This window comes from Bemisia tabaci, unplaced genomic scaffold (assembly GCF_918797505.1).
Source record: "Bemisia tabaci unplaced genomic scaffold, PGI_BMITA_v3".
Classification (NCBI taxonomy): domain Eukaryota; kingdom Metazoa; phylum Arthropoda; class Insecta; order Hemiptera; family Aleyrodidae; genus Bemisia; species Bemisia tabaci.
The window spans coordinates 242,594-259,865 of NW_027311746.1; the positions used below are offsets into that span (position 1 = coordinate 242,594).

Genomic DNA, 17,272 nt, shown 5'->3' on the forward strand with positions numbered 1-17,272 from the left:
CACGGTCTCATGACGTAGACATTGTACTCACTCCAGTTTTTTCTCAGAATGCAGGAGTGTCGTCAGCATGCCTAATCAGAGAGCCAATCACAGCTGATCATGGCTGTTGTCAATGTTCTTCCTCTACCGTGGTGATAAGGTTAATTCTTTGTTTTTGTCATCTTGTAAAAGTTTAATGAATCGCAATTTCGTGAATTAATGCACTCAACTGGTGAAAAATGTATAGTTTTGAGGGCCAATTTCGGAGACTACCGGAGCAGAATTTAGCTGGAGCCAGTCGGAAACAGGAAAGAGATGAACTCCTCCAGAAAGCTCACTTTGACAGGAAGAAGAGAGAGGTTTGTTTTGCTTTCTTATCTAAGAATCTTCTTGAATCATCCATGCTCATCAAATTATCCTCCAAGTTGCTCTCTCCTTTCATGCTACAATCTTCGGGAATATTTGTCGTCCTCAAAACTCTCCCGACAAAATTATAAAACTGTTCGCATTGAACAAGAACTGCCAGATCTTCTGATGGCTAAGCCCTGTTTGTACTGATGTTCCATCAATTGATACGACGAGCTATGAATGTTTTATTGAGCCTTCAAACAGGGGTCTTGAGTATGAATTCACCTATCCTCTTAAATTTCAAGTTTTAATCAACATTTCTTCCTGGGTTGGATTCAGGTTTCCAGCCTGATATTGAGGATTTTCTCATATGATGTAAGTAGAATTGAAGAACCAATTTAATCAAAGTCCAGTACCTACTAATTGACAAGAGCAATCTTCTCTGGCAAAAGAGATCTGTCAAAATCGAACAGTTAATGCGGTGCAATGTCAGCTTGACCCAACGTCTATCCCTATTTTCAGGATGACAGAAAGCGCTTGGTCTGTGCAGTTCAACTCCAAGCTGCAATTCGAAGTTTCATTGCCCGTCAAAAAGTCAAGGCAATTCTCCGTAGCGAGTTTGACCAAGCTGTGAAGCAGTCGGAGCGCCAGTCAGTTGATCTCAATGCCCTGGGACAGCTATCAACACGGCTTTTGTTTTTCTACAAAGCTGAAGTGGATAACCATCGATTGGTCAGTAAACTTAATCTGTAGATACTATTCTAGAGTACCATATCACATCATCACCATCATCATCATCATTACTATCCATGACTTTGTTGCCACTTTACATAATTATCTCCAATGGAAGAACATTTTTACGAAAAAATGTTTCACCCTTACATACCTCGAAATGTGAAAAGTTACCTATTGAAATGCAGCCTTCCCCACAACTATTTTTCATATGGGCAGATTCATGTCTACCCGGGCAAGTCTAGACCTGCCCATTTTTAGCTGGGCCAGTCTACATCTGCTTAAAAGTCTGGATGTGCTCGTAACACATCAACGATGAAACTCCCAAACCACGGATCCTGGTTTGCGACGTCATTGACTTCCTGTCACACTTTATTTTTCATATGGAAAAGGACTCAATGTCTTGGTCCCAAAATTTCTATGACTTTTCTTCCCGGTGCAAGTAAAATCTGGAAAAAATTTCAAGGTATAATGTTGATTTGTTCTCCTTGTAAACAATATAATAGCAGAGATTTTAAATCACTGCAAACAAGTTACGTTGTTTGGGAGTTTACGTTGATGGGCACTTCTTTCCTTAATCATTAGATTGCTGTAATCTTGATTCTTCAGGTAAGCAGAAATGGTGGAATGGCCAGAACTGGTCAGAATTTTCTTCTAAATACTAAGTACATTGGTTTTGACTTGAAAATTTTTCTTTCAGATTTGGTTGGCGAAACACTTACTAAAATTATCTCCAGCCGTGAATGTTTCTAGTTGTCAAAACAAGTCATCTCCATGGCGTTGGAGACTCAAGCGTCTCCTTTTCCTAAATCTTCAGCTGTTAAAAATTGATATTGAATCAGTTGCAGCTCCCTTGCGAGTTTTAGAAGTATTCACATCAGAAGTGAATGACAGCTCTGTCAGCAAAGAAACATCTACACAACATCTAGTTGAGGTGAGAACTTCAACTTCCTGTTTAAGCTGTTTAAAAATTACAACAAGATTATACTTTCATATTGCAATTTTCATGGGGGGAAAACATTAAAATGAGATATATTGTGACACAAAAAAATCCTAATTTTCTTGTAATACTAAATACTGTAATTTATTGTAGGTAATCTATGTTACTTAGGAAGTAGAAAGCATTTTTTGAAGATTATTCCTTCTAAATGGAGTATGTATGTTACAGCCAATGATAGGAGGTGTACTGATGATGTCATTTGCCAGCTAATGACATCCTGACTGGCAAAATAAGTTTGAAAGCATTATCACAATGCTTTCGCTCTGGTTCTACCAGGCAGCATCATCGCCCAATCTTCACATTTTTCTTGCAAGGCTAACAATGGCAAGAGTGCTGGACGAGTTATGGCCAATGTCAGTTTATATTTTAAAGGCCTTCAAACTGGACGAAATATTTCAGAAATAGTAGAAAGGCAAAATTAGACGGTCAACGTTAAAGTTGCCTCTTCATTTGTTGGTGCTTGCTTCACTCTTGTGACACGTATAATTAATATTTATCATGTAAAATTAATATTCGATTTGGTCTCACAGCATAACTTTTACATCGATTGTTTGAACTTTCTTGCCAGCAATGGTTCACAAGACAGTGTGCAAAATTAAAAAAGACAAAGTAACCAAGTGTTAGGTAGCACCACAACCAACTTAATAAAATAAAATGGAATTCTAAATTTTGATTACGCAGTTTCACTAATAAAATGGCTGTTCGAGAACTAATTTTTTGCTTTGTGTGACTATCAAATTCAATACCTGAAACTTTTCTCTTTTTCAGATCCTTGAGTTTCTAGTATCTCGGGGGTTTTTTGGAAGGCTGAAGGAATTTTTAGATGCCAAAACGCCTCCTTTATTGAATGTCTCTCCATCACCACCAACGCCGCTTGCAGGCTGCCTCTTTGATTTAGTTGTCAAACCCATAGCTTTAAGTTCAAATAGTGTCAATCAAAAATTTAGGTAGGTCACTTGGCATCAATTTCAATTTTATTCAATATTATTTACAATACATGGCTGAAGTTTAGTGCAAAAATTCCTCTTTACCCATGAACTCCTTTTAGAGTTCACGTCAACCAAGTTTGAACACTTTTGTTGTTAGAAAGAAAACCTACTATTTTCACATTGGAACTATGTGCAAAAATGAAGACAACATTCCTCCATTTTGCTGAATTTATTTATATATTATCTTATTTGGCATGGATTCCATGTGTATCTTTACTCGTCTTTACTTGCACAGACTGCAGTTGTTTCCTGGTAAAGCTCTTCTGTCATAGTTTTATTTTACTTACCTCTGATGGTTTAACTAAGCCTAACCCTCAATGGCTACAGAACCAAAGAAGAAGCCTCATCTTCAAAATTTTCAGAATCGGCTCCATCTTGATTTCTATTCTCTCTTATTAAAGCAATATGAGGAAACTAGATTCTTTCAAGCTTGAGTGCTCAAGATTTCACTAGATGCAATTATTAGCCAGGTTAAAAAAGACCTCACCAAAAAATTTTTAATTGAAAAATGCCCCAAAAGGGTTACATTAAACCAGAGTCCTGGCTGCACATATTTTGAAGTTCAGGAAACCTTGTTCTCCAGAATTTACATTTTAAAGATTTAATTTGCCATGATCAGAGCTCAAAACTGTTGAATTTAAGTGTAATTTCGTGCCAACTATTTACACTGTTATAAACTAAACCACCTTCAACTTACTGTTTGGAATGTTATTGAATTTCATGGAGTCTACTTCACAAAAATCTGTTTCATGCAAAAGTTTTCTCCGTCTATCATTCTCTCATTTCTTGAGGATGGTGTAAAATTGGCACTATTTTGGCTCAGATGATGATTTGTACGCATAAACTATGAAGTTTGATTAAAGTGTAACCAGCAATATTTCCAAAATGGTCAAACTAAATAATTTTATTAAAAGATTATTAATTTAGTCTTTTGGTTTGGTCCAGATACAGTAATAGTGCTCCTATTAACCGACGATTTACGGTGAGGGCTGCGTCACATAATCAAAATCACCTAGAAAAGACTGAAAAAATGTCATTTCTATGTAACCAAAAAATACAAGGTTGGCTAATTTTACATTGGATTTGTAAAACATAGTCATTCAATGGGAAAGAAACGCAAAAAACCACTTACACTGTTCGGCCAAAAAATCGGTTTTTGTTGTATCAGCCAACTTGTCATAACCAAAAACTCATTGTCAGTCATGACTACTTCAGATAACTGAAGCGTGGGATAATCAGTGGTTGGGGTATTGGGGTGTTATTTCATCAGTATTTTTCAGAAAAGGCTTTTCTTCTGTATATTTTGTTTTTAAGAAAAACCGCTCTAATAAGTATTTCTTTTTTTTCTTAGTAATTTAGTGTACGAAGAATTCGCAAATAACTTTTTTGTGCACCCATTGTCGGAACCCGTAAAAATGTTCTTCTTACCCGCATTTTCTTCATGGTCTGGTTTCCCTCATCAGCAGTTCTTACAATTTATCCGTACTTCAGAGAACATCAGTTACTCGAGCAATCTACTTTATTCTGTCCTAGCCCTCACAGAACAATGCATGGGTAAGTCATGGCTCGAATAATTTTGGTGGCCGTCTTTTTTTTTTTTTTCATAGGCACAGTTAAACTTATTATTTAAGTGTAAATGTTTATATATCTGACTTGTATCTCAGACCTAGTATTAGAGGCAAAACTTAAAATCAATGGCCAAAGTTTAGAACCTTGTAACTCCGTTTGCAACATTCCAGACTACCTGTCATACTTTATTCTTTCTTTGGAAAACTAGTCAATGTAACTTCTTGAAAATTTCCTCGATTTTTCTTCTATTTTAGCAGTGTACTCTGCATAAATTTCAAGCTAAAAGCTTGGTTTTCTTCGAAAGATAAAAATGGAGCGGAAATTTTGAGACATTGCATTAGAGGTACAAGGCCTTGCACTTTAGCCATTGATATGATGGATGCAAAAACATAATGAAGGCAAGTCTATCTTGGAAGTAGAAATTTTTATCTTATCTCTAAATTTAACATCAATATGATTTTCCCTCATTTAGGGGTGAATTTTAATAATATGCATATTGATATTGCTTTGACTTGAAACCTCCTAAGGTATTCCTTACTTGCATGTAACATATTTGTGGAAATTCCAAAGGACTTCTAATCAAAACATTCTTAAGGAGCGTTTTAAAATTTTTGACCACCTCATCAATTTTGAAAAAAGATATGTGCGTGGCAGTTTAGGACTGAAAACACATGCATGATTGGGATGCAGACAAGATTGGAAAATCTTACAATGCATGGAACGAGTATCATTAGCATAAACCACTCAAGATTCTATTCAATTTCAAGCTCACTTAGGCGTTTAAAACCCTCCTGCAGGTAGATTCCTTCTGCTCATAGCAGTTCTATGTGTAAAGGGCCCCTGTCTTGGTAATTAAAGGTTTCAACTTCGATTTCCACCACGACTGAAGTATAATGATACTTTTAATCCAGCTGCCAAAAGATCAGTACTCAAAACAGAAAAGTACTTTTTAAAAAAGTCCATTGTTGGTAGACCCCTACCATTTGATGACAAATGATCAACTTTCAAATAATTTTGTTTAATTTTAATAATTTCTAAAATATGGACATTTCTCTCTTGTTCAGCAGCTGAAAACGTCAGCTGGGAAATACTGTCAGAGCATCTGCAAGTTTTAGCGTTACTCAGCTGTAACATAACAAAATTGCATGGTTTACGAAAGTCCAACACAGAAGATAATGAAGATAGCTCCTCTGATGAAGAAGCGGACATTGAAAATGCATATAGGAATAAACATGAAGCCCAAGTATGTATTCTCCCTTTTTTCTGCACCATATATAAATTTTGTTCTCTTTAACAATTTTGTGGGAATCTTGATAAATTGGTGAGTAGACGTACACATGTTATAAGTTTAGTTAAGTTAACGTGTTTTCATAGCAAAATTTTTCTTAAAGTCTAATGAATGGGCCAAAAATTGATAATCTTTGAGTAAAAACTAGGTACTCATAGTGAAATGTTGAGTTATAAGCAAAATGCAATCACAAACTTTAAAAGCTTGTAGGTCTGAAAGTCAATAACATTTTTCCAACTTATTTAAGTTGATATTCTAACACTAGTGTTTGATTCTGTGTTTAACTTTATATGCAATTATAAAATGTATCATATAAAGACGTTATGAGATTTGTTTTCTCTGGTTCACTATAAGTTAATCACCTTTATTTTCACCATCCTCATTCTAACCTTTTACTTTTTTTTCAGCTACTGCGTGAATGTAGTGCGCTGATAAACAATCCTAACAGGGTCAACTATTTGCTTCAAGCTGTGGAGCATTGTGATGATAGCCATGTCATGCAGTCTCTTTGTAAATTGTGCCATAACCTCTTGATTTCACAGAAACAAGCAGTTCATCAGTACAAGTAAGCAATTCATTTTTCATGATGTGAAATGATACTCATATCATGAAATTTATTTTTAAAATCAAACTCAAATGGGACTAAAGAGCCTTCAAACGACTGCTTCAGTATATATTCCTTTCTTGAAGCGAAAAAATGGGGGTTGGTGGGGGTTGAATGATATATTCAGGAGTAGAGAGAATAAAACAATTCCATCTGTAAAGAAATTTCAAGATTTTTTAAAACCATGCGATTTTTGGCTAGGCGACCCAAAGATGGTCTCAAATAATAGTTGTTTGGGGCTGGTTGATGATGAGGGACTGCAAGAAGATAGGGCTATAACTGGAAAGCGCAAGATTACCACCTGGGGATTTTTGAAGTGTCCAAAAAGAAAAAAAATATCAGTGTGAGAAAATTTTCGGTAGAAATCATGGGGTCTTTCTAACAACATTATTTCTTCAAAGTAAATTGCAGCAATGTATAGAGAGGGCTTCAAAATCTAGATACAATCTGCTGTATAACAGGTATTGTATGCCTGTAAGGTAACCAGTTGCAATACAACTGAAATTCTTTCAGTTAGTGACTGAAAGAAAAAGACTTTAGAACGCGTTCGTAGGCAAGAAACCCACTAACAAGCTCATCATCTCTTACACAAAGGAACGTATCACTTTTGCCCTATTTCAGTGTTTCAGAGAACATTTTATTTTGTCTCGGTAAAATCATCCTACAAATTAGTTTACGATTGATCAATTGATAATGTTTTTGGTTTCCTTTAACTCTTCGGTCTTTATATATAACAGTATGTTATTGTGTAAATCTGTCCAGCAACCCAATGGGTATTGGCCATGATGCAATAGACTGGTCACTACTTGTCCTCTTTCAGAGCATTTGCGATTTTTGTGTAAAAATAATATTTTTCAATTTCAGAATTTTATATCTGCTTGCTCTGCAGCCAAGTTTCCTAGCCAAACTGTGGAATGCCATCTTGTCTGTAAGGCAAGCAACTTTATTTGGGAACTCCTCATCTCTACTTTCTGATCTTTCTTTTGGAATTATGTTAACTCCTACTGATGCGGACCGTATCGTCCCTCTCCTGGCAACGTTTTGCGCATTATTCTCTCTGCTCAATGCTACTTTGCATGATGGTGAATTCTACAATGATGATCAGCAGCAACCGAGTAAGTTCGGACTCAGTTTTTCATTGTGGAGAAAGTACATTTCTTCTTGTACGAAAGCAGTGGTAATATTTTGAAGTTCCTTGCTTGAAAAAATAACTTTAGTCAATTTGTTTTTATTTCCGGATGCACAGCAACGGCAACTGATAAGATATTGTGCCTCAGAAAATAATATGGGACCAACCAAAGTTGTTTTTTCAATTAAGGAACTTCAAAATAACAGCATTTTTCAATGGTAAAAAAATTTGAACTTTATTGCTTTATAGCTAAAATGATTTTTGAACTCAAGCCAAAACTTTTAGTGGAAGATTATCTCATCATGAGGTTTCGTTTTGGCCACATTTTAACAAAGTCTCTAAGTTCCTCCGAAAAGGGGCAATCTTGTGATGGGCGCTCTCGCAAATAAATCTGGACTGGTTTTGGTGGATTTGGTTCTGAATTGGGTTTCCACGAAAAAGGACAATTTTTTGACAGGCTCTCTCACAAATAACTATGGATTGGCACTGTTGGTCTAACAAGAACAGTTAATTTTCAAAAGATTCTGAAAAATTCACTGTGAGGTTCTTTAACGTCCTCCCGCAATTTTAGAGATGTCCATCAGAGACGTTTTATTCTGTATCATGATGTTTTTGTCATTTTAAGTCAATTCCAAGAACACAAAGCTGTTATTTGTTTTACTGATGTCCCAAAGTATCTTCTCTCCCTAATTCTATTTAGTACAGTCTTCTGAATTTTAAAGTTTCTGTGAATTTGAATTTTTACAGGTGGACTCATGCCTTTCTCTCTTTCGTCACTGGTTCAGATGACATTAATTTTGAGGGATGTAACTTTGGGTCTCGTGGAGCTGGCTTACCCTGAAACACGACCCAGTGTTCGAGACCAGTACAGATTTGAAGGCTTCTCATCTTCCTCCAGTACTTTTGAGTCTGTTGATACTGTTGTATGGGCTCATCTGTTCAAAGTAAGTTTACGACTGCTTTCTATTTTTAGGATCATCAGTAGTCAATTGCCGCCCAATCGCAATTTTATCTAAACTCATCATGATTATTTCAAAGATAATATTGTCAATAATGAGCATTGATAAAGTAGTGATTTTGATTCAGTAAATTGTTTTAAATCGCAATTTTCATTTTCTATAATATATGGAAAAAATGTTCATTGATAAAATTGCAGTAAGCTACCAATTGAATGCAACCAGAGTGATAATCGCTCATTTGGTTTGTCTTCTAAAATCCTTGAGACATTAAAAAAAATAGTCGAAAGATACCGTGATTTTAATTATGAAACCAACTTTTTACTAATCGATGAATTACAAAACATTGTCAAACTTGTAACTGCTTCTCTAAAGAAATGAACTTTACAGGTTTGCGTTGCGCTATTAAGGAATTTGAACGCCCGTGATTTGCGTCGACAGTTCTGTCCAGACAATCATTGGGTAAGCAGTAACATATCTTTGCACCAGTTTGAAAAACCCACGACTCTCTCAATGCATAGAAGAGGCAGGCTGCGAGCTTTGTATCGTCCTTTCATGGAAAGACCCAGTCTAACAAGAGAGGAGCTAGGTAAATTTTTTCTCTCTTTCTCTCTCATTTTTAACACATTGTATGTGAAGTAAGTGCTGAGGTGTGCTTTATCATTCATTTTTTTTTTTTTTATGGTTTTAATGCGTTTTATCGGGTAGATCCTGCGGCCTTGGATGGGGTCTGGAAATATTAAGAGGGTAATTTGTTAGTTTGTTTTAGGTATAGAAGAATAGGAGTGTTAATTAGGTTTAGATTTAGAGATTTGAGATGATTTGTAGGGGATAGAAGATTAGAAGAGCTTTAATCATTCATTTTTAGTAAAACTTTTTCTTCTCAGCAGGGGTGTAACAAATTTCAAAGAGCAAGGTGCCTCTCGTGATCCAGTATTTTTGCTTATCGACTAACTTCTTTTTGTTTCATAGAATGATGTCTAACTTCATAAAAAAGAATGCCGAATTTCACAACAAAATAATAGGTGGTTTGATCTAGTTTTATGATGATGAGTAATAAAGAAAGTCAAATTGTCTTATGGCCCAAGATATACCTCAAATCTAACAAGATCTGCAGACCTCAAGATTGGACATCCTCAGCACCCTTGATTTTTAGTTCTTTTTAGGAGGATACTCATGTTCATATTCATTTGCCAACAAAAGCTTTGCAAGCTTTGCTTTTTGTGCAAGCTTTGTTAGCTTGCACTAAAAATTACACAAGGATGAATTCATGAAACGCAATGAAAAATACTGAAGTGACCAGCATACAGCTGTACAACATTCACTTCAAGCATGAAAAGTTTTGTCTTTTTAACTTTGAAAGCTCTCTGTTAAATTTTCGGTAAACTGTAACCAGTATTATAATCAAGCACCGTTGAAGTTTATTTTATTTCAAATAGGTGCCTATTCAGCAGAGGAAAAGCACACTTGTTTTTTTTCTGTAGATTCCTCTCGAAAAACGTTTCAAGATCATGGAAAAGATCAAATGCGGATGCACACTTGTTCAGTTCAATTTATAGTTGAAAAAAATTATATTATATCTCCACAAAAGGAAAAGAGCTAGTGATATATGAATTTATCAGTTATGCAAAATTAGGAGGTCTCGCAGTTTATAGAATGGAAGTCTGATCATGCCTAAAAAAAGTTTCAAAGCTTCTGTTTTTTCCCCACAGTGGTTCTCAGGGTAAAAAACAATTTTAGCTTTAGTTCAGATTTACTCTGCTCGGTTTATTCATTTCAAATCTGTATTTTTCGTATTTTTCTTCTCCTTTTTTCCCCCTCTCCTAAGAAAAGTCTTGTTCTTTCTCAAGCATGTGACATAAAAACTGAAGATACGAAAGTAACAAATTTTCAAGCCCCTCGCAATGTGGAACGAGAGTTTATCTTGGAGAATTTTAACTGTTAACATGGTAACTGAACACTTCTAGCCTTTTTTTTTGGTTAGGAGCCTTTCAAATTTTTGTCGTATGTTTAAAATTGGTGTTTATCATCACGATTTGCAGAGGAAGGACCTCCACCATCAACGAAAGAAATCAGGGTCATGACGATTCTCAAAGAGCTGCCATTCACAATTCCATTCCAAGAACGTGTGGTAGTGTTTCAAAACATGGTTTACAAGGATAAAATGATCCATCGCGGGCTCTCCTCTCATTTCTTCGATGGCTCGGAAATTAGAATAGGCGTACGTCGGAATTACCTGTATGAGGATGCTTTTGAAAAATTATCCCTAGAAAATGGTGAGTAAAATCTAAACCTACTGCATTTTGGATGTTTTATAAGTTTTTATTTAAGAGCACTTGCACTGAGCACTAACAGGGCGTCGTAAGATCCAGGAATTACCTTGGAAGGAGACATTTCTGACGAAGATTCTTGTGAGAACCGCATTTTCAAGTTTTATAAAGTTCGAAATAGGTATCTGGCTGACCAAAAGAGGCTTAAAGTTGTAACAAAAAGAACGTTCCTCATTAGCTCAAAGCTTATAATGTCTAATGAGGCGGCAACCCATGGTTTCAACCATGTTAAATCCGATGCAACATGGCCATCGTACCATTCAAATCACTAACAAATGATAATATTTCAAATAAGGGATACAAATATTCACTTCAAACAGTAGTATTAGTGCAAGCATGCTCATGAAACATGACTTCCTTTTACAATTGTGACCTAAAAGTAAATAAACAAACAAGGGTTAAATAATAAACGAAGGCCAATCCTTCATGAGATTTGTTGGCACGATGTTTTGCCATTTCAAACAGAGTTGCATTTTTGGCGACTTTAAAAGTCTTTCTCAGCTAAAATTTGAGTAAATATGAAATGAAAAACTTAGGCATTCTCTCTTTTTATGTACTCTCTAATAATAGTAATAATGAATAAATAGATAAATAGAGAAAAAAACTGCAACAGCTTTATTGTACAGGATGATCCAGAAGTTCCGTACCACCAGCACCATGCATTACCCATGTAACTTTCTAACAAATTGGGATAGAGAATTGAAATTTTTCGAGTGTTTTTTTCTTAACTCAAAGAAAATGACCTCTGAGAACCCTCCAACATTTTTAGAGGGACACAATATTTTTGCAGGGATCATTCAGAAAAGAAGCAAGAACCCTAGAGATTAAAGAGGTGGTGCGGGACTTTCGAAACACTCTATATTAAGCTATTGAAGAATAAGCTCAGTCTCATTTCCTTGTTATTGTCATTAGAACCAAGAGTATAACTTACCAAACAATTAAGAGAGTAATTTTTCCTCTATTGCAAAGATTTATACTACAGTAAGTAACCAAAATAACGTCCTGTATTATAACATCAATTCAAAATTCTTTGTTTCAGAACCAGATCTGCGGAACGTCATGCGTGTCCAATTAACAAGTACAATAGGGGTTGATGAAGTGGGCATCGATGGAGGAGGTCTTTTCCGTGAGTTTCTAGCTGAGTTGTTGAAAACAGCATTTGACCCCAACCGAGGGTTCTTCAGACTGACCACCGACAATCTATTGTACCCCAACCCAAACGTTCATCTGCTGCATCAAAACTTTCAACCACATTACTTTTTCATAGGCCGAATGTTGGGAAAGGTATGGCACCTCTTGATTGAGTTCTCATCATTTTTCAAAATCTAAGGAATTTTGCAACAAAAGCTAATTTCAAAATAAATTACTGTAATTATGACCATCCATGGAGAATGGGACCTTTGCCGATAACTTAGAAGGCTAAGACAAATTTTACTCGGTATTTGGACTGCTATCGTTGACCTTGTAAAAGCATCAAAATAAAATTTTATTATCACGCTAAATTGGCACAGCTTGAACAGGCAGGTAACAAATCTTTACTGGATCTGTTAATAAAATTCAACTAAAATAAGTTCCAGGAAAAAAGTGAAAATGATACATTCTTAAAGTATTTTTGAACTCCAAGTCTAAGTTTGTATTCAAGTTTTTCCCTGTCGGATTTTTTTAGGCTATGTATGAAAACTTACTGGTTGAACTTCCCTTGGCTGAGTTTTTCCTATCAAAAATAACAGGACGGAATTGCGATGTCGATTTTCACAATCTAGCGTCTCTAGATCCGGTCATTTACCGAAATCTACTTTATCTTAAAACATACGATGGAGATGTAGCGGATCTTGGTTTGGACTTTACCGTTATGACCAATGATTTTGGAGAGTGCAAGGTAAAACTGACTTTTTTATCTCTCTTTTCAAAAATTTTCACAAGGGTTTTACTGATTGATTTGAAATTAATGTGTATGAGCGTAAATGAACTAACCGCTTTGTAAAAAGTAGGATTTTCTTTAACCCTTTGCCGATCCCTCTGAAGTATATCCGGGCTTCAAAAAGCGTCTTTGTAAGCTCTCTCATAAATATACTCGGATTTTGTCCATTTTTGCATTTCCCACCTTGGCAACTATTTGAATCATCATAGCTGGCTATATAGTCAGGCTACTATTAGCCTGTACATTCATCTTATCAAGGGCGTTGTGAAGAACAGCTTTAGCAACCCATTAAAAGAGTCGGTGCAGTTTAAAACGCTAAACCGATAGAACGGTTGGTGGAATTTTGACTGTCCACCAACCGTCCTATCGGTTCAAAAGTTTACGGTTCAAGTTCCTAATTTACGACCTTTTTTCCTCTTTTTCCCTTTAATATTTGACTATTAACCCTTAAAAAGTTTCCGTCCTTCCAAATTTTTAGGACCTTTCCAAATTTTTACGTCCTGAGGCAGGCAAGTGATGGAACCTCTGCCTCAATTATGCTAAACATTGTCTGTACTTTTTTTTAAACATAGTCGTAAAACTTTGCAGCAGTTCATCCTTTTTCCTCTTTCATTGATTTTGAGTTCTTTCTCTTTTGACAGGTGAATGAATTAAAACCAGGAGGTTCAAACATCCCTGTAACCAACGCCAATAGGATAGAATACATTCATCAAATGGCAGATTACAAACTGAATAAACAGATTAGGGCGCAAGTTTCTGCTTTCAAGCAAGTAAGTTTTGGGTTTATTATAAAATAAAGTTTTCTTTTCAAAATTCTTTATTGGACTGATACTTAGAAACTAGGAGAGAAAGATCTTGAATTTGGAGCGTAGCAAAAATCCATGTTAAATATGATTTTTTCAATACCTGATTATGATGGACCCTTAGACAAGGTCTGAGGTTTAGAAAAAAACGTCTTTCATTTCCTCCTCAAATCTTACGTTGAAAAAAATTCTCAGAAAAGGAAGTTCGGAAATCAACTACTGGATGAGACAAGACACCGAAATAGAGGGTAGATTATGTCAATGATGTAATACGCAGCACTACTTTCTGCTTAAGTTCGAATGAAGGCATGAACTTCAATGGTTTTTTTGGGTAATTCCTATTTATACGGAAAGTCCATTTAAAATGCTGTGTAAAAATTGTTGGCCTTATTTTTGTTCATATGTTCGCTGGTTGATTATTTTTGAACTCAAATTCTGATGATCATGATTCTTTTTTCAGGGATTAGCAAATGTCATTCCGTTAGATTGGTTGTATATGTTCAACAGCAAAGAGCTTCAAGTACTGATTTCTGGCGCTGAGGTTCCTGTAGATTTAGCTGATTTAAAAAGTCACACCTATTATAGTGGTGAGTATTGAAACTTCATTCAGCCTCTTCACACTGAAATCGTTGCTTCTAAAGTCCCTACTCGTGACAAATATTCATTCAATTTTAGTTTTAATTGTTTCCCATTAAAGAAGAGAAAGAAATACCATTAGTGCTTGAAAAAGAGGTTGTTTTTGAGCAGTCAATTAAATTAAGCTTGCAAAAGCTTTTAACTTAGTACTGACTGAAAATTTTTTGCTCTTTATTATTTTCATAGACAGTCGGAAACCCTGCAATGTTGTGTTCATTCGTCAAATATTGTTAGCGAAAATCCTGTTTCATAAGCAAAATATCTTATCACTCCTGAACTAGCATTTTTTGCCCGCCAAACCCAGCAGTATGAGTAATCAGAAGGGCAACAGAATACTTTTGAATGATCTGTAGAGCAATATCCATGGTGCTATCATTGCTATCTATTGAGAAATTGGGCGAACTCGCCTATTAATTGTTTGAGTCAACTCATCTATGCACAGTTGTTTTGAGGTGCCCCTCACGAGTATATATGTTATATGTTGTATTTATATTGCATCGTCTCTGTAGAGCCCCTATACCATATCCAAGAACATCATACCACAAAACGACATCATGTGAAGTTCAAATTGCGAGTCTCAGGATTCGTCACAGTTTTTTCAGTCACAATCATATCATCTGCAAAGAAGATGAACGCATCTGTAACTTCTGCAATTTATCACCTCTCACCGTCAAACACGTGATTATGGACTGCTCTGCCCTCAGGGATCTCCACTCATCGATTTACTCACCAACAGCCAAAAGGAATACAAACCCACTAACCTGCGATGAACCCAATGTCACAACCAAACTATTGAAACTTTTTGCCTACCTTAATTTAAAAATCTGAATATTTGTATATGCGCCCATCTTCCATATTTTTTTTAAACAGGTTTATAGCCTAAGATGCTGAATGTCTAAAAATAAATTAACTAACTAACTCTCTATTAGCAAATGGGTTCATAACTGTCATCTCAGTTAGTCTAAAAAAATTGAGGAACACGGGTTCAGATAATTTTTATTTTGGGTTTTCTGTAGAGCTCCTTCAGAAATTGACATCTAGAGTGAGGACTTAATTATAACTCAGAAAATGCTGTTTTTAATTCTGTTTTAGGTGGTTTCTCTGATAAACATCCCACAATTGACTTATTTTGGAGGGTTATGGAGGATTTTAGTGAGGTGCAGAAGAAGCAAGTGTTGAAATTTGTGACAAGTTGCTCGCGGCCTCCATTACTAGGATTTAAGGTAAGAAAATTTGATACTGTAAGCCAAAAAAATATCTTTGAGAAAAAAAGGCTGCTTGCAATTAAGGCATTTTGGTTGACGATGGAGGTGGATGCCAGTGTTCTTGTCATCAATTCTCTCCAAAGAAGTTATACTTCATTAAGTGCTTCCTGTCAATTTTTGCCATTACAACGGAAATTAGAGTGTGTATTTGCCTCTTTGAATTTCGGATTTTGCAGAAATATTGATGCAACATTGTATCCAGCCCTGTCCTGGTGTAAAAAAATTTTTTAAGGACTTACAGCATTGTAGAAATTTTCCAGTTATTTCCTGCAACAATGACTCTTTTAAATTGTGCACCATCTATTTTCCAAGATGAGAGATGATATGTAGAATAACGGCAGTCTTCATCTCTTTCCAAAAAGTAACAACCGATGGTACTAAAAACACAGGGTTGCCACAGTCAACCCTGGGGCCTGTCACAGGGGAATGTCAAGGAATTTTAAATGTTAGAAATAACCTTGAAATATTAGGAAAAATGACAAAAGTGTCAGGATGAAATTGTTAAGTCACCTTTATTCACTTTCTGAATTAAATTAGATGTTTCGAACAACAACTTTTGCCTGAAAACTATTTCAAATTGTGTCTTTCTGACCATCTGGCATATCTTTGATTGCCAGAGAATTTTACCAAAATGTGTCAGGGAAATTAATTTCCTAAATTCTGTGCCAACCCGCAAATATTCATCTTAAATGTGACAAGTTTTAAATAAAATTTAAATGATTTTTGGGCAGGAACTGGATCCACCATTTTGCATACAACTTGCAGGCTCATCTGTGGATCGGCTCCCAACATCAAGCACGTGTATGAATCTTCTGAAACTACCTGAATTCACAGACTACCAGTCGCTAAAAGATAAACTCCTTTATGCCATTCAATCAGGTGCTGGTTTTGAACTCAGCTAAGCAATACTCGGCAACAATAAGGCATGAAAATATTTTCCTCTAAATCTGTTGGTATGTATGAAGGACAGAAAATTCCGTTCAATTCACTATCGGTGGAGGCGGTACTATTTTGTTAATAAAATTTGCATTTTGCGATGCAGGTGAGCTATCAGTGAGAATACTCTCAATTGTGATTTTATCTGCAATTATTGTACATCAGTTTTTACGAAACGATTGTAATTGTTTGTAAAGTTGGACTATTTCTATGTGTAATTTTTGTAAGTGTAATAAAGTGTGTCGCGAATCATTTTCTTTCAAGTTGTTTTGGCAAAGTCCTGGGCATGTACTTTCAAAAGTTTTATTATATGTTTTAATAAATATTGTTTTTCATATGATCAAGTTTTTTTATGATTTCTCGGGGAGGACGGACCTTTCTCCATGGTGGCTATACCTCAATTGAATCTCTTTGTCCGAAAATGACCTAACTCGGGTATTTTTTACCATGTTAATTTTTTTTTTTGGCAAATATACACTCCTTTTCTGGCTGTTCAGCAGTTTTTATTGTCTCCTGAAAAATTTTATTTTTCCGATAAGGGTCGATTTCGAACTGAGCGATTGAACTGTAGCAATACTTCTCTGAAAATTTCTCTTACAAGTTTCTATCTTAATATAGCAGTTGAACAACATCATGCTAAAGCAACCTTAATACATTTTATTAAGATTGTGGGGTTTTAATGCTATTGCAGTCCTTAACAAGACATTTTTTTACTCATTTACTCATTTAAGGGTCATCCCAAAAAAGGACCTACCTGGACCGCCTGTAGATATGACCAAAGTTTGTA

At 35.6% G+C, this 17,272-nt stretch overlaps 1 protein-coding gene across 2 annotated transcripts; it reads left to right on the forward strand.

The window, feature by feature from the left end:
- Positions 1 to 90: 90 nt before the first annotated feature.
- On the forward strand, positions 91 to 16,825 carry LOC140225831 (ubiquitin-protein ligase E3C-like). 2 transcript variants are annotated; one of them, XM_072305786.1, is made up of 17 exons: positions 91 to 338; positions 850 to 1,059; positions 1,760 to 1,993; positions 2,828 to 3,006; positions 4,400 to 4,602; positions 5,682 to 5,860; positions 6,313 to 6,470; positions 7,374 to 7,624; positions 8,386 to 8,582; positions 8,985 to 9,183; positions 10,637 to 10,870; positions 11,964 to 12,208; positions 12,591 to 12,803; positions 13,487 to 13,615; positions 14,109 to 14,235; positions 15,377 to 15,507; positions 16,281 to 16,825. In XM_072305786.1, exons 1-17 carry the CDS (start codon positions 219 to 221, stop codon positions 16,449 to 16,451), a joined length of 3,180 nt encoding a protein of 1,059 aa, XP_072161887.1. In that variant the 5' UTR covers positions 91 to 218; the 3' UTR covers positions 16,452 to 16,825. The 2 variants fall into 2 exon arrangements, with proteins under 2 accessions (XP_072161887.1, XP_072161888.1); XM_072305787.1 differs by having other exon boundaries at positions 5,685 to 5,860.
- The last annotated feature ends 447 nt before the right edge of the window (positions 16,826 to 17,272 follow it).